This window comes from Leuresthes tenuis, unplaced genomic scaffold, assembly GCF_036924035.1.
Source record: "Leuresthes tenuis unplaced genomic scaffold, fLeuTen1.0.hap1 SCAF_24, whole genome shotgun sequence".
Lineage (NCBI taxonomy): Eukaryota > Metazoa > Chordata > Actinopteri > Atheriniformes > Atherinopsidae > Leuresthes > Leuresthes tenuis.
The window spans coordinates 11516158-11529137 of record NW_027325378.1 but is presented as its reverse complement, the minus strand read 5'-3'; the positions used below and the strand labels follow the sequence as shown (position 1 = coordinate 11529137).

General features: G+C 41.3%; 1 protein-coding gene across 3 annotated transcripts in view; it reads left to right on the top strand.

The window, feature by feature from the left end:
* Positions 1–5036: 5036 nt before the first annotated feature.
* Positions 5037–12980, top strand: part of ctdspla (CTD (carboxy-terminal domain, RNA polymerase II, polypeptide A) small phosphatase-like a) — a 31883-nt gene continuing 23939 nt past the window's right edge. The window contains exons 1-2 of one of the 3 annotated variants that reach the window (XM_072378318.1): positions 5037–5168; positions 5408–5648. In XM_072378318.1, coding sequence (XP_072234419.1) covers positions 5573–5648 — 76 coding nt within the window. In that variant the 5' untranslated portion in view covers positions 5037–5168; positions 5408–5572. Of the gene's footprint in view, positions 5649–12980 lie in introns of all 3 variants that reach the window. The other 2 variants (XM_072378317.1, XM_072378319.1) reach the window with 2 other exon arrangements.

Here is a 12980-nt window from a genome sequence, read left to right as displayed (position 1 = left end):
AATATTAACAAATTCTGAGTCACTGAGCTTCAAAACTTCAAAACTCTGCTTACTTATGTCTGACTTACAGTATCAATATCCATTTTTTTTGTAATTTCGATAATAATAACTCACTACAAAACAGACAAGAATGTTTTGAAACCTATGCTATGTTTTCAGTGCGTGGCCTCAGTCAGCATAGTTCATCAAGACCGTTAGAATGTGCAGCTAAGACTCAGTAATCTTCACTTGAATTTCAGGATTTATCAAAGGGACAAAGCTACATTTCATCTGGATGGCCTTAATCATGCTCCTAACAACAAACCTCTTCTCCGTACACCTCACAGGAAGGTGGATTTGTATCGAAATGATGACTGATATAGTATGACAGTGTAAAAAATATTGAATGCAAACATCCTCCTCATCACCTGTATCTGAAGGTTCTGACTGATTTTCTGACTGGCTTCTCTGTCATTAAATATACTCAACATAGATGAGGAGCAACGGTTGTTTGGATCCTCTTTATTCCTGTCTTGTTGCAACCAGTGATAATGCAGAAGATCAGATCAACAGACTTATCTCAGATGGCAGATAACCCTCACATCGCAGAATCCACTTCAATAATATCCTGTAGTATCTTCTTTGTCTGACTCATTCGGCAGAAAAGGCTTTTTTTAACGAAAAGCAGTCGATCATTTGTCCCACAAGATAAATCCCAGGCACTTCATGTGTCCTCAGGGCTCAAATCTAATCATCTCAGCCTTATTAAAACCTGTCTTGATTCTGCAGAGGAATGACAAGATGTGACCTTTATGGTTGCAATTATTTTAATAACGCTCACTGTTAAAAAATGTTCTGGATATTTGACTGATACTGGCTGACTTGTTTTTTTTTTTCCTGCTTTTCGTCCACTGCTAAGAAATCAGACATTTTTTCACTTTGTTGACGTGTTCTCATGGTATTTTTATAGTTTATAAGAAATGTCACAAACAAACTCAGGCATTAACACTGTGACTGGGTTTGTGATTGTGCAGAGCACTGCCTTTAGCCTCAAAGAGACAAAGTCAGAATGTTGGACGTGGACTATTTGGAGGAACTAGCACCAACCAATCCAGGCCACTTGTGGCGTGGGGCTCTGGCAAGGAGACATTAACACAAGCAAGATGGAGATGCAAGTTGGTGTGTCTTCCTCTGGTTGCTAAAATGGCAGCTGTGACAAGACCGTGATAGTGTGAAATCAGATTCTGTAAGCCTTCACGTCTTATCCAAAGATGTTAAGCTACAGCAGAAGTGGATGCACTTTATACGGAGACATTTCAGAGTCCCACCAAATATACCAGAGATGGCATATTTATGGCTCCACAGTCTTCATTTTTCAGAAAGCTGTTTCACAAATTGTGAAACAGTTTGGTTTCGCCACTAAATTTATAAAATGTTATGCTGTTCTGATCATTTATCTGAGAGGCACCATGAATATGAGCAGGCATGTCTGATAAATCCATTTCTTTTCACGAGTTGTCTCTTAAGGAAGTGACTCCTCTCTCCCCTGCTCACACATTTAACCCAAAAAAACAGCTGAGTTTGCAACTGAATTTATTATGAAGACTGATGCTATTCCAGCCATGTGTCTGGCCCCCACCACGAGTATAGGAGGCCACACGGTTCAAAAGCCCTACTGCGGAGCAGGCTTTTCCTGGGGATGCAGCTGCTCACACTGCCAGACATCTTTATTTATTCAACAGTAGTTTTTATGAACATCTCATTCTAGGTCTTACTGACAAAAATATCCAGGATTTGCACCATGTTACATAATCTACCCAAATGGATCCACATCACAATCACAGCTCTGTGAAGGCAAATTATCACTAGTTTAGATTATACCCACAAGGTGGCACCAGAGATAAACAAACTGTTGCTATTGTTTACAATCAGGCAAAATTCCTCAACAACAGACCTAGGTACAGTTCAGCTACATTTTGCACAAAAAGTTATCAAAGGGGTATTTTTATCTTGAATATAAAACAGTTAAGCATAAGGAAACAAGAAAAACAGCAGCTGTGGTATGATGTAACACTCCAAGCACACATTGTACATAGTTTAATAACACAGAGCCGAATCCTCGACATTGCAGAATGCAGCTAACTGAAATGTGCCTTTAAACTAGCCTTATTGTGTCATTTTTAAGTTCAGACTTCTCCGGTGGCTTGACAGCTTGCAGGTGCAGAGTTACAGAAGCCTGTGCAGAGAGAGATTATGATGTGATTCCAGTTCCTCACAGATGTACACCCACATTCATGAAACATTCATGGACCCCACCGTCTGACAGCAGTACAACAGATATATTAGACAACAGTGAGAGAGATCATCGGTGTATTATCGCAGTTGATGTCAAGACCAGATCTATTCTAATTATAATAACAGCGATGATAATGGGGGGGCTGCACTGCTCTGAGATTTCCTCAGAATCAGAGAGAGAAATGTCAGAACAACAGAGTCTGATGGCCATGATCGGTCAATTATGTGCAAAAATAGAACCACCTCTCTGACCCTCGCCATTCTCACGACAAAGTGTCCCTTGCTGTTGGGATTTGTCAGGTGTTGCCCTGATCCGCTCAGCCTAAACAATCACACAGAAACCACTGAGACTGGACCCCCGCTCCAAATGTTTTCAATTGTTTTTTAGCATTCACTTCTTTTTTTTTCATCCCCATTTTTGCTTTCTTTTGGTGTCGTATTGGACTTGATAAATACAATAACCTGACTCAGATTGTGAGGTGCTGAGAGGAGATTGTGAAAAGTGTCCATGAGACCTGTACTGCAGTGTCAGTTAAAAACGCACACATCTTCAATGTAGGCAGTAGGACATAGGGACTGACCCCCTTTGAGAGCATCATGTCAGCAAAGAGATTACATAATAATTATGAGCAACAGCAGATGACAGTCTGCACTTACTGCTGTTTCCCTCCTGTCCATATGCCTTCAGACGCCTGGTTCTCAGGTGGGGTCCTTTATGACCGTGTGGGCCGAGGCTCCATTAGGGGACAGCTGATGTGAGGAGGGACGGACACTTGAATGCGTCACCGCTGGCAGTGGACCAGAAAACCACTTTATCTCCCCTGTTGTTGCTCTATGGCCCACTGAGGCTGAAGCAACACAAATCATCTTTGTTTTTCAGTGCTTGGGCAGTTTATAGTCTCACACTCACAGGTGAATATCAGTTCAAGGAACAGATTTAGACTACAGGATGAAAGAAAAATCACCCACCTATCATACAACCCTGTTTCCAGGAATGTTGAAACGATACAAAATGCAACGATTTTACAGCTATTTGAATTGTGTATTTAGTTAAAAACAATGAAAACACCTGAGTCTTCATTGGAGCTCCCTCCATTGGCTCTGACCTCTTCTAAAAACCTGATCTGTGAAGGCAGCTCATCACTTAATCCACAAAGGCAAGTTGAAGTCAAATGTGCAATTAAGAAAAATGTGTGCAAATTAGATCCATAATGAACTGAGCTGAAGTGGACAATTGTCCTGGAGCATCATGATGATTTCCAAAAGAATGTCCAAAACAGTGGTCCAGAGAAGTGGGACCATCAAAGACTGCACAGCTCAAATGCAAGCATCTGTGATGGGATGGCTGTGCATCAGTGCACACAGCAGGGTTCACTTCATGTACACAGGATTTGGAGCAACGTGCCGCCACCCGGATAACATCTTCTTCAGCGAAGGTTTTGTTTATACCAGCAAGATTAGGCCAAACCACATTATGGCTCCGGAGTGAAAGAGTCCTTGTGCTAAACTGGCCTGTGTTGAGCCCAGACCTGTCACCCACTGAAAATATTTGGCACATTGTGAACTAAAAATGCAACAAAGGAGGCCTTAACCCGTTGAGCAGCTGGAAATCTAAAATGAAAAGAATGGGAAAACACCTCAGATAAAAGAAGAAGCGATTCAATACAATTAAAAAGGCGCACCTGTTCCCCCCACAAATGGGCTGCTAGCATAAAATTCAAATTGAGTATTCATTTTTCAAAAGTCAGTGTAGTCTGACTGTTTCAGCATTTGACACATTGCCTTTGCTCTGTTTTCACGTAAGGTTTGTAAAGTTTTATCCACATCCCATTCATACATTCAGGACAGATTTTTGTAAAATTGCATACAGTGACAATCGGTTTGTCCTTTAAAAAGAAAACGTGGCAGCCATCACATCAGAGGGCATGCTTGTAAGCCTTTGTTACAAATTTCAACAATACACATTTACACAGAAGAAATGGTGTTCCAAAGACAAGGTGGACAAGGTGCAGTAAAATAAATAAACCAACAACAGCAACCAAAAGCAGGAAGGTTGCCTCAAGCATCATGGAGAACATGTCTCTGAGTTCTTCTGTGGATTTATGTCCATTTTCTCTCCATGTATTCCACTTCATGACACTTAGACACCCCAGTCTTTGTGGGGGCCACGCCATCTGTTGCAGGACTGTGACTCTGGGCTTGTCATGCTGCTGATGGTGCGATAAGAATCTGAAAGCTTTTTACCTAAACAGCAGACTTTCGACTATATGTGTCACTTTCCAAAACCGCTCCCTCTGTTAAGACTTTCTTAACGATTAGTAATGTAGGTTAGAGGCTGTTGACAGATTTTGAATGAATTTGGCAGGACTGTCATGATCATTTAATGCTTTCATTTTTCTTTCAGAAGATGTGGGATTGACATTCTCTTGTTACATAAACACTTAAGGGGAAAAAAGGGGGATTGAAAGGGATTGAAATAACAAGCTTTGACATTTCCCTAAGAATGCAATTCCGAGCAGCACTAAAGAGGGTTTAGGCAATCATTTCAACCCAAGTTATGGCAGTGAAATGTTTTCAGAAAATGTTCATTCTGTGGACTTTTTTCGTAGTATTTTAATCGCTCATTAATTTCCCGGACAATGTTCGAAATAATCCGAAAACATACACTCGAGAATCGTTCAAAAACAATTCACTTTGATGTCCCGAAGCCTGAAAGCTGTCGTGTTTCCCCCCCTGCAGATTTCAGAACATAAAAAAGCAGAGACAAACGAAGCGGTGGGCGGACTGAGAGGTCGTTTTTCAGCGCGGACCGTGAAAGGATAACAGCAACGTTGAGGGCGCGTCGCTGTAGTGCGCCTGCATGCCTGTGGCAGGAGGACGGTCGCCATCTCAGGGTAAACACTGGAACCGTATCACGCAGTTGATATTGTAGTGTGTGGACTGAAGCCGGAGCGTACAGTGGCAGCAGCAGAAGGCGGGGGCTATGCTGCCTGCAGCAGCCACAGCGGACACACACGGCTTCAGCGCAGGACCGACGCTTTGTTTGCCTCCCGCACTTCTGCCACTCTCACCGCATCTCCCCACTGACATTTCCCTCTTGTTTTTTTTTGTTTGTTTTGTTTTTTTTTTTTAGCTCCTCCGCTGCATGGGACTGCCTGCTCCGAGTAAAATGGGATTTTAATGGTGCACGCAGCGGACGCTGTAGCAGAATGTGCACAGCCAGGGGACTGTAGCGCGCTTGGTAATGTTCACCAAGGAATAAAGCGGGGTAGCCGAAGGTGCGTAACATCTCGTTTCCATGGACAACACGTCCATAATAACACAGGTTGCAAATCCGAAAGAGGAGGAGAGCATTTCTTCAGGTCAAGATAAAGGTAAGGTTCACGGAAATGGCAAATAACGCACACGATTTACATTTGAATTGTGACATACTTGAATTTTGATGTATTTTGGCACCGCCGTTCTGTTAGTGCCAATCTGTGAAATCTGCAGCCCTCTGTACAGAGAGGATCCTGCAAATCAGTATCGATGGAAAACCTCCATTGTTCAGCTGAAGCAGGGAAAAATAACGACCTCAACCAGTCTGGGAATATATCTTCTTAAGGCTTGAACGCTCTGTTACTTTATTATAGCAGGATTTTGTTGTCAAACAATGTAATATTTATATTTATATATATTAGATTTTCTTACTTAAATCATGTGCAGTAACCACAGCTGTGCAGAGTGAGCAGGGTTTACTACAGGGGGCGGGTACTCCACTCCTTTTCCCTCGCTCTGCTAGAGATCCCTGACAGTATAATACCGCGTACATTACCACAAACAAATGCCACCAGGAGAAAACATTTAAACAGTCTGACAAAAGAACATACTGGGCATGTCTCTTTTACCGGGGCTTGTGGCAGGTGTCTCAGCTGTAGCACACGTGTATATTTGTTACATATTGCCCATTAAATAATCAAAAGATCAGTCTGAAGCTAAACTGTTCACAGATTAAGCGTCTGCTGTAAAAGATGCTTGAGGATCAGCATCATCCTCCCCTTCCACGATGAAACAGATGTCATCGTGTGTCTGACGGTGTTTCCAATGCTCACCTCCAGCTGTGCAAAAAGTGTGTGAAAACAACAGCTGCTCTGCAGATTACAGAGGCTGAGCCAAAACACATTTTCTCTTGTGTTGCTTTGTGAGTCGCCACCTCTCTATGTGGCGATGACATGGATTACAAATCCCCCCTCCAAAGTCAGGACTTTTCATTAACTTTCAAAGGGCTTCTCATTAGTCCTTGCAGCTCTCTGATACTATTTACCAATTTGGTTGTCCACTGAATGCTCTGAAGCACACACTCCCCAACATTCCTCCATCAGCACCCATCTTGCAGAGCCACAGGGTGCTGGGAGGCCAGAGGGACCACAGCTTTCTGCTACACCCAGTGCTACGTTGGAGTAAAGGTCACCTTCCTACATCACCCACCTCTGAGCAGCTCTGACACACAGCACGTAAACCCCTCTGACTCACTAGCCCCCCCCCCCCGGGCAGTACTCATCAAGACAGTCTGGACTTGTTTGCTTTGATGAGCAAAACTTAATTAAACTAAATATTTAATTAATGTAAATATATAATTAATGATCAGATGCAACACATTGATATGCTATACTCCTATTGAGCCACTTTGATAATTATAGTCCAATATATTAAACATTCATTAAATGCAGAGAGCTGTAAAATCGTCCAGGAAATGAGTTTGAAGCGAAATAAGACTGTTGCGTCTTTCTTTCTTAATCTCTTGAGCAGAATTCCCACACTTCCTTGTCCGCAGCATCCCGCTTGTCTCGAACAGTAAATCCCAAATGGCATGTGGACTCTGACAATTAATCAGGCAGGATAAAAACCAGGGTCAACACACAAAACACACACACACACACAACACTGTGGCTCCACTAACAGCTGCTGTCACACAAGCACAAACAGGGAGCTTCCTGAACGGAGTCCCTGCCCTTCACTCCACTGCTCTGTCAAAGCAGACAGCAAACGGCACTTGTGTAGCAGAGTTACTCTGTGACCTGCTTGCACTGAAGCCACAAATGAATACAGACACACACACACACACACACAGACCACACACACAACACACACACACACAGACAGACGTTGAATATTTCAGAGCACAGCCAGGCTATTTTCAGACTCATATCAGTTTCATTCCAAGCAAAGATGTTGTAACTCATTAGAGCCGAATTTTTTTTAGACATTTGTTCAGGTGCAGATTTTATCTTTATGCATCATGGAGTATGTTAGATGATCAAGGACGCGTGTAATTCAGGTCTTTCCTTTGTCAATCCGTTTTTTTTCACTGTTAAGTCTTGGGTGCACATTGTCTTATACACATCGCTTTCATCACGCTCAGGCGGCTTTTTTTTTTGTATCATAATGTATTTTTTCCCATAATAAATCGGAAATGTTGCGCCAATTTAAGGCAAGACTTTTCAGAGGAGGTTTTTCATCTGAAGCCAAACTATGTTTTTCATTTGGCAGCTGCTTATTTTCAGGGTCTGATGCAATGGGATGTAATTACTGGACTAACGACAGGGGAGGGGGGAGTTGCAGGCTGGCCAGCCAGCCTTGATGTTTCACTCTGTAAACCCCGCAGGCTTTACTCTGATAACTTCACAGTGCAGGTAGGTGTAGTTGGATGAGCCATTTACCTTAATCAGATTATGTCAAATCCTAGTTTAACTCTTCACTCCTGCGGTGTGAGTGATGATGGACGTGGAAGTCAAACCATAATCTCACACACACAGTAATGAAGTCAGAGCAAAGAGGTCCTCTCACTGGAACATCTCACTGAATTGGCTTTAGCTTGTGTTGCGTATCTGGAAAGTGATTAAGTCTGGTCTAGTGTTACATGAGGATAAATCTGCGTCTCTGCTGCTTTCACACCGCTGCGTGTGTTTGTTGAATTTACCCTCAAGCTCTTTCAGTAACTGTTTGCCTTTTAAAATAACGCTTTCTTTGGGAAAACAACTGAAACAAATTATGTTTTTGTTATTTCAAGTGTGGTTTTCCTGTTTCAGTCAGAGTAGTTGGCTTTTTCCCGAACAGACGTACTGTGATTCAGGCCCATCCTAACTCAAATTGTAGCTCAAGGTGGCAAAAAGAGAGTTTAAATAAACACTTAACTGTATTCCTCAGCCAATAACCTTCACACTTTTAAAACCCTTATGGTTTAAGGTGCTCTTCCTGCCCTCCCACATGAGAGTGAGATGAAATGTGTAATTTTGGATGAAAAAGACAAGGAGGAGCAGGAGATGCTAGGATTTATGTATGCTAATGATGTGTTATTCCCTGTAAGTCATCTTATTAGAAATGATCTGCGTTCCCAAAGGTAATGAGCAAAAAAAACACTGGGTCTGTAATTATAGTAATTATATTAATCTGAAATAAAAAGCCTGTGATTTCATGCACACTTGGCTTTTGAGGTTATTCCTGGAACACGCTGCCGCACATTAATAAAGTGTTTATGATGTGAGGACCACACCTGCAGGGGAGTCAGCAGCATAGCTAGTGAGGGGAGCTACTGTGAGCTGTGGCTGTCCTGGAGTCTCTGGCACAACCTGCCACTCTTCTGTGTACAGCCCTCTGCTGTCATGACCGAGATTGAGTTTTGGGTCGCTCTTGCCTGGTCATGTGCCTCCACGTCCCTTGAGATCCACATTGGACTGCTGCATGTGTACAGCGAAGTCAATATTCAGTGCTGCATTTTGACTGAGAGGAAGAGGAGAGAAATGAAAGACTCTGGGCTCTGGGATGTAGGTCCTTATTACAGATTTATGAGCCTACTTCAGCCAGAGCTGCTCAGAAAAGAAGATTATTTTCACCTTTGGGGAAGTGTTTGAGTGTTTCCCAACACATCTTCATTACTTTAGCCCAGGACCATACTGGGCAGCTCACTGGAAACAGCTGAATGTTTTTCCTCCAAGCTTAAGCTCCTTGACTGAAAAGCTTGTTAACTGTATGTGTGGGTTTGGCCTATCACTCAGTGTGGGGATGAGCAACCCTGGAGCAGAACACGAGGTATTGTATTAATTTATGTTCTTTACGTTCGCGCAGTCTAACAAGACGAAGAAGCATTTTAATGAGTTTTATAGCTGTAGTAGCAAATACACATAGTGCTGTTGTGAGTTCTTATTTTCTCAGGTCTGAGCTTGTTTGACGCTCTCATAAACCACCAATATGTAAATGTAAATGTACTTTATTTATACAGCCCTTTACAACAATCCATTTTGGTGTACCAAAGTGTTTTACAGCAGATAATAAATAAATAAATGAATAAGTAAAAAACAATTAAAGACAATAAAAGAACAGTAAAAGCAATAAAATACAACAAAATCCAAAAAGATAAAATAAAAATGTCAACTTACTACTGGGTATTAAAAGCCATCCTAAATAAGTAGGTTTTTAGCCTAGATTTAAAGAGGCCCAGGTCAGAAATAAGACGCATCTCGGCGGGGATCTTATTTCAGAGCCTGGGGGCAGCAATGGAAATGGCTCGATAGTTCAATAGTCAGAAGTATTACTGGATCCCTTATGTGTTTAGTTATAGTTGAAAAATGTTGCCTACGATGAGTTTATATTCATTCAATATATATTGTTATTTTCTGATAAGTTTTTCCATGTTAAAGAAAAGAATCAGCTGTGAGGGATCGTTTACGTTGTCTGCATCATATAAGGCAGCTACATAAGTGCCTCATGAGATAACAGTCTCAGACTAAGACGTGTCTTCAATGAACATTTCTTTGGCGTTGTTGTGTGCTGCTGTTGTTAGTTTTAACTCTTTGTAGGCTCGTCTATCTTTTGTGTTTAGCTTTCACCCACCATGGTTTTTGTGTCCAATAATTGTTTTGTCTTTTAGGGTTTTTCATCTTTGAAGTAATTTTTTTGTCTTTTTGCTAATTTTTTTCCTATTTGTGGTCATTTTGTGTCTTCGTTGTCCTTTTGTATTCCTTTGCAGACTCTTTGTGTCTTTTTGTTGGTGCAAATACTGTATAAATTGAATACAAACTGGTCTTAACAACTCCTGAAGCGCATTGTTACTGTATTACATGCAGTAACTCACACTTCTCCACACCAGATTTATTTTATTTTCAAATACTGACATTTCCCTCATTAGCAGTTAGGCTACGGACTGGTGGTACTGATAGCTTTTTTTGAGCACAGTCTTGTGAGTTGAACTGGCCTCGGTTGGTAAAACACAGCATCATAAACAGGAACGCTGAAGTAATGTGAGGGCTGGCAGGTAGATTAATACCCAGTTCAAAACTCTCAGTAATTTCTGCATCATAAATCTAGAGTTTCACTATTTGTCCATTCCTCTATGTTTTGCTTAAGGTTTTAGAAGCTAATCTTAACTATTCTTTCTATGGGGTAGGTTTAACCATAGTTTGAGGTCGGCTTTCCTAGTCTGGATATAAAACATTAAATAAAATACTGGTAGAACTTGTTTAATGCCTTTGTCTCTAAGTGAACTGTCAGTTGCAGATGAGAGTTTGCTGTCACTAGCAAGAGAAAAAAGCAGGAGAAAAATAGTTTGAACTTCCCAGTTCTGAGGTACAGCAAAAGCAGCATGATTTGAACTTGAAGTTGGGAGGACATAAAGACAAGGAGGAGTCAGTTGTGTAATGTTTTTTTGCTTGCAAATCTGAATCGCTCTCTGAACTACATATTTTCAGACTTGGGCCTCAGACAAAGTGACAGGGTTGTGTTTTTCCAAAGTTTTTGAGTTGGCAGTGACTTTGAACACCCAAACAAAAGCTCTAAAGAACACATTTTTTTATTTTTTTATACAAATGTTCCCTCTGTGTCTGTGCACTTACTAGTTTGTTTGATTGTGTAAAAAAGTTCTGAGTTAGCTTTTGGCTTTCGATCTTTATGCTAGACTCAACTAACCTCCTGCTTCTTCTCTATTAACAAATGCTGCCCAAGTATTGCTGCACTAAAACGTAAAGATTTCTCACTAAAGTGATAAAAAAATAGCCACATCCTTTTACGTCAAGTATTTTTAGGTAATTGAACATGTAGAAGCTAACTGAGCAGCCACTGCATTTGTCTCTTTTGATCCTGACAACATAATATGAAAATGCTAGTATTCATAATGAGGTGCCATGATAGCAGACAGATTTTTTTTCCCAGAACCAATTAGCCTAGAGTGATCTCACGTGGCACAGAAAGCATTTGGAGGATTTATGTCAGATTTTAACAACAGCTCACAGTAAATATTCAAGTTAAAGTCGGCTAATAATGATGAGGCTGCCCGTACATCTATGGATTTTCAGATACAGCTAAGGACATGCAATTACACTGCAACCCATCTTGTGAGAGGCCACAGGGGAAAAAGTGTGGGCTGACTCTTTCTTCACTCCTACAAGATGACTGTTAAGACTTAAACCGCCACTCAGAATGCAGCGGGGAGTTCACAGGCTCCTGCTTAGAATGCCCAAACTAGCTTCCATTGAAGAGAAAAGTTTTCATATCCCTTTTATTTCTTCATGAATCGTGTCTGATTGCTATACTTATATATGCATCTCGTCGACACTACTTCTTGAGGTTTAGGTCCTTCAGTGTTTGCCGCAAAATGTTGCATATCTTCCTCAAGTTTATGGTGGAGAATGCAATCTGCTCTGTAGCCATCTGTTTGGCTAGAAGAATCGAGGCCAGTGACTCAAACAAACTGAACAAATTGATAGAGAAAGCTGACTTTTGCTGGGGACTGCTCCTTTGAGGCTTAATATGCAAAGAGAAAATGCTGCATAAATCACTATCCAATCATACATTTAATATCTTTGTCGACTAAAGTGCTATACAAAAACAATAAATACAAAATAGAATAAGTCAAACAATATAGAATAAACAATATAAAGACATAAAACACAGTGCAAACAGCAAGCAAAAGAAACAAAAACACAGAGTTGACAAAAGGCAGATGGATAGCCGACACACACCGGCGCCTCCTTGAATCATACAAAACATAATGGACAGCACTGTTCATCCTCCACATAACACAGTGATCAGACAACAAAGTGGTTTCAGTCAGAGGCTTCTTATTCCCGCTGCATTCCTGCTGAATCACCTAAAATGATTTTGCACTGGTTGATTTCAAGTAGAATATGTCCTTGCACAGAGTTAAGTTTATCCTTTTAGTAGGTTGTTCTGCGCAGCAAGCTTTGGGTTTAGTGGGCCTCTTTTTTTATGTGTGTGAGCTTTGGATGGTATGTTTGACAGCCCTGTGGGGAAGTTTATGTTTGACTGTGGTCTCAAGTGTAGCTCACATGCTGTGACTGCTTGTTTTGAAGCAAATGCTGTTTCAAAATGTTCAGTTCGGGCTTTGAAGAGACTTTTACAGAAGGACTTCAATTAAATTAATTGCAAAATTATAAAACTTCCAGCAGTGTGGACTGCCTTCTCTGATTTTCAATCCATCAGACTTCAGATTTCTTCCAATTAACACTTCTGGTGCATACTTGTCATGCCTTGGTTTGAATGCCCAGTATTGTGGTTGGGTTACATCACATTCCCTTCAGAGCAAAATGACTGCATGCCACAGAGTGGTTACTGCCTGCATTCTACTGCTCCAAAGGCTGTTTCCAACAGGCAACGCAAGCTGGGATTAATTCAGCATCCATTCAGCCAAACCGACATCTTCAAAACAGATCAAT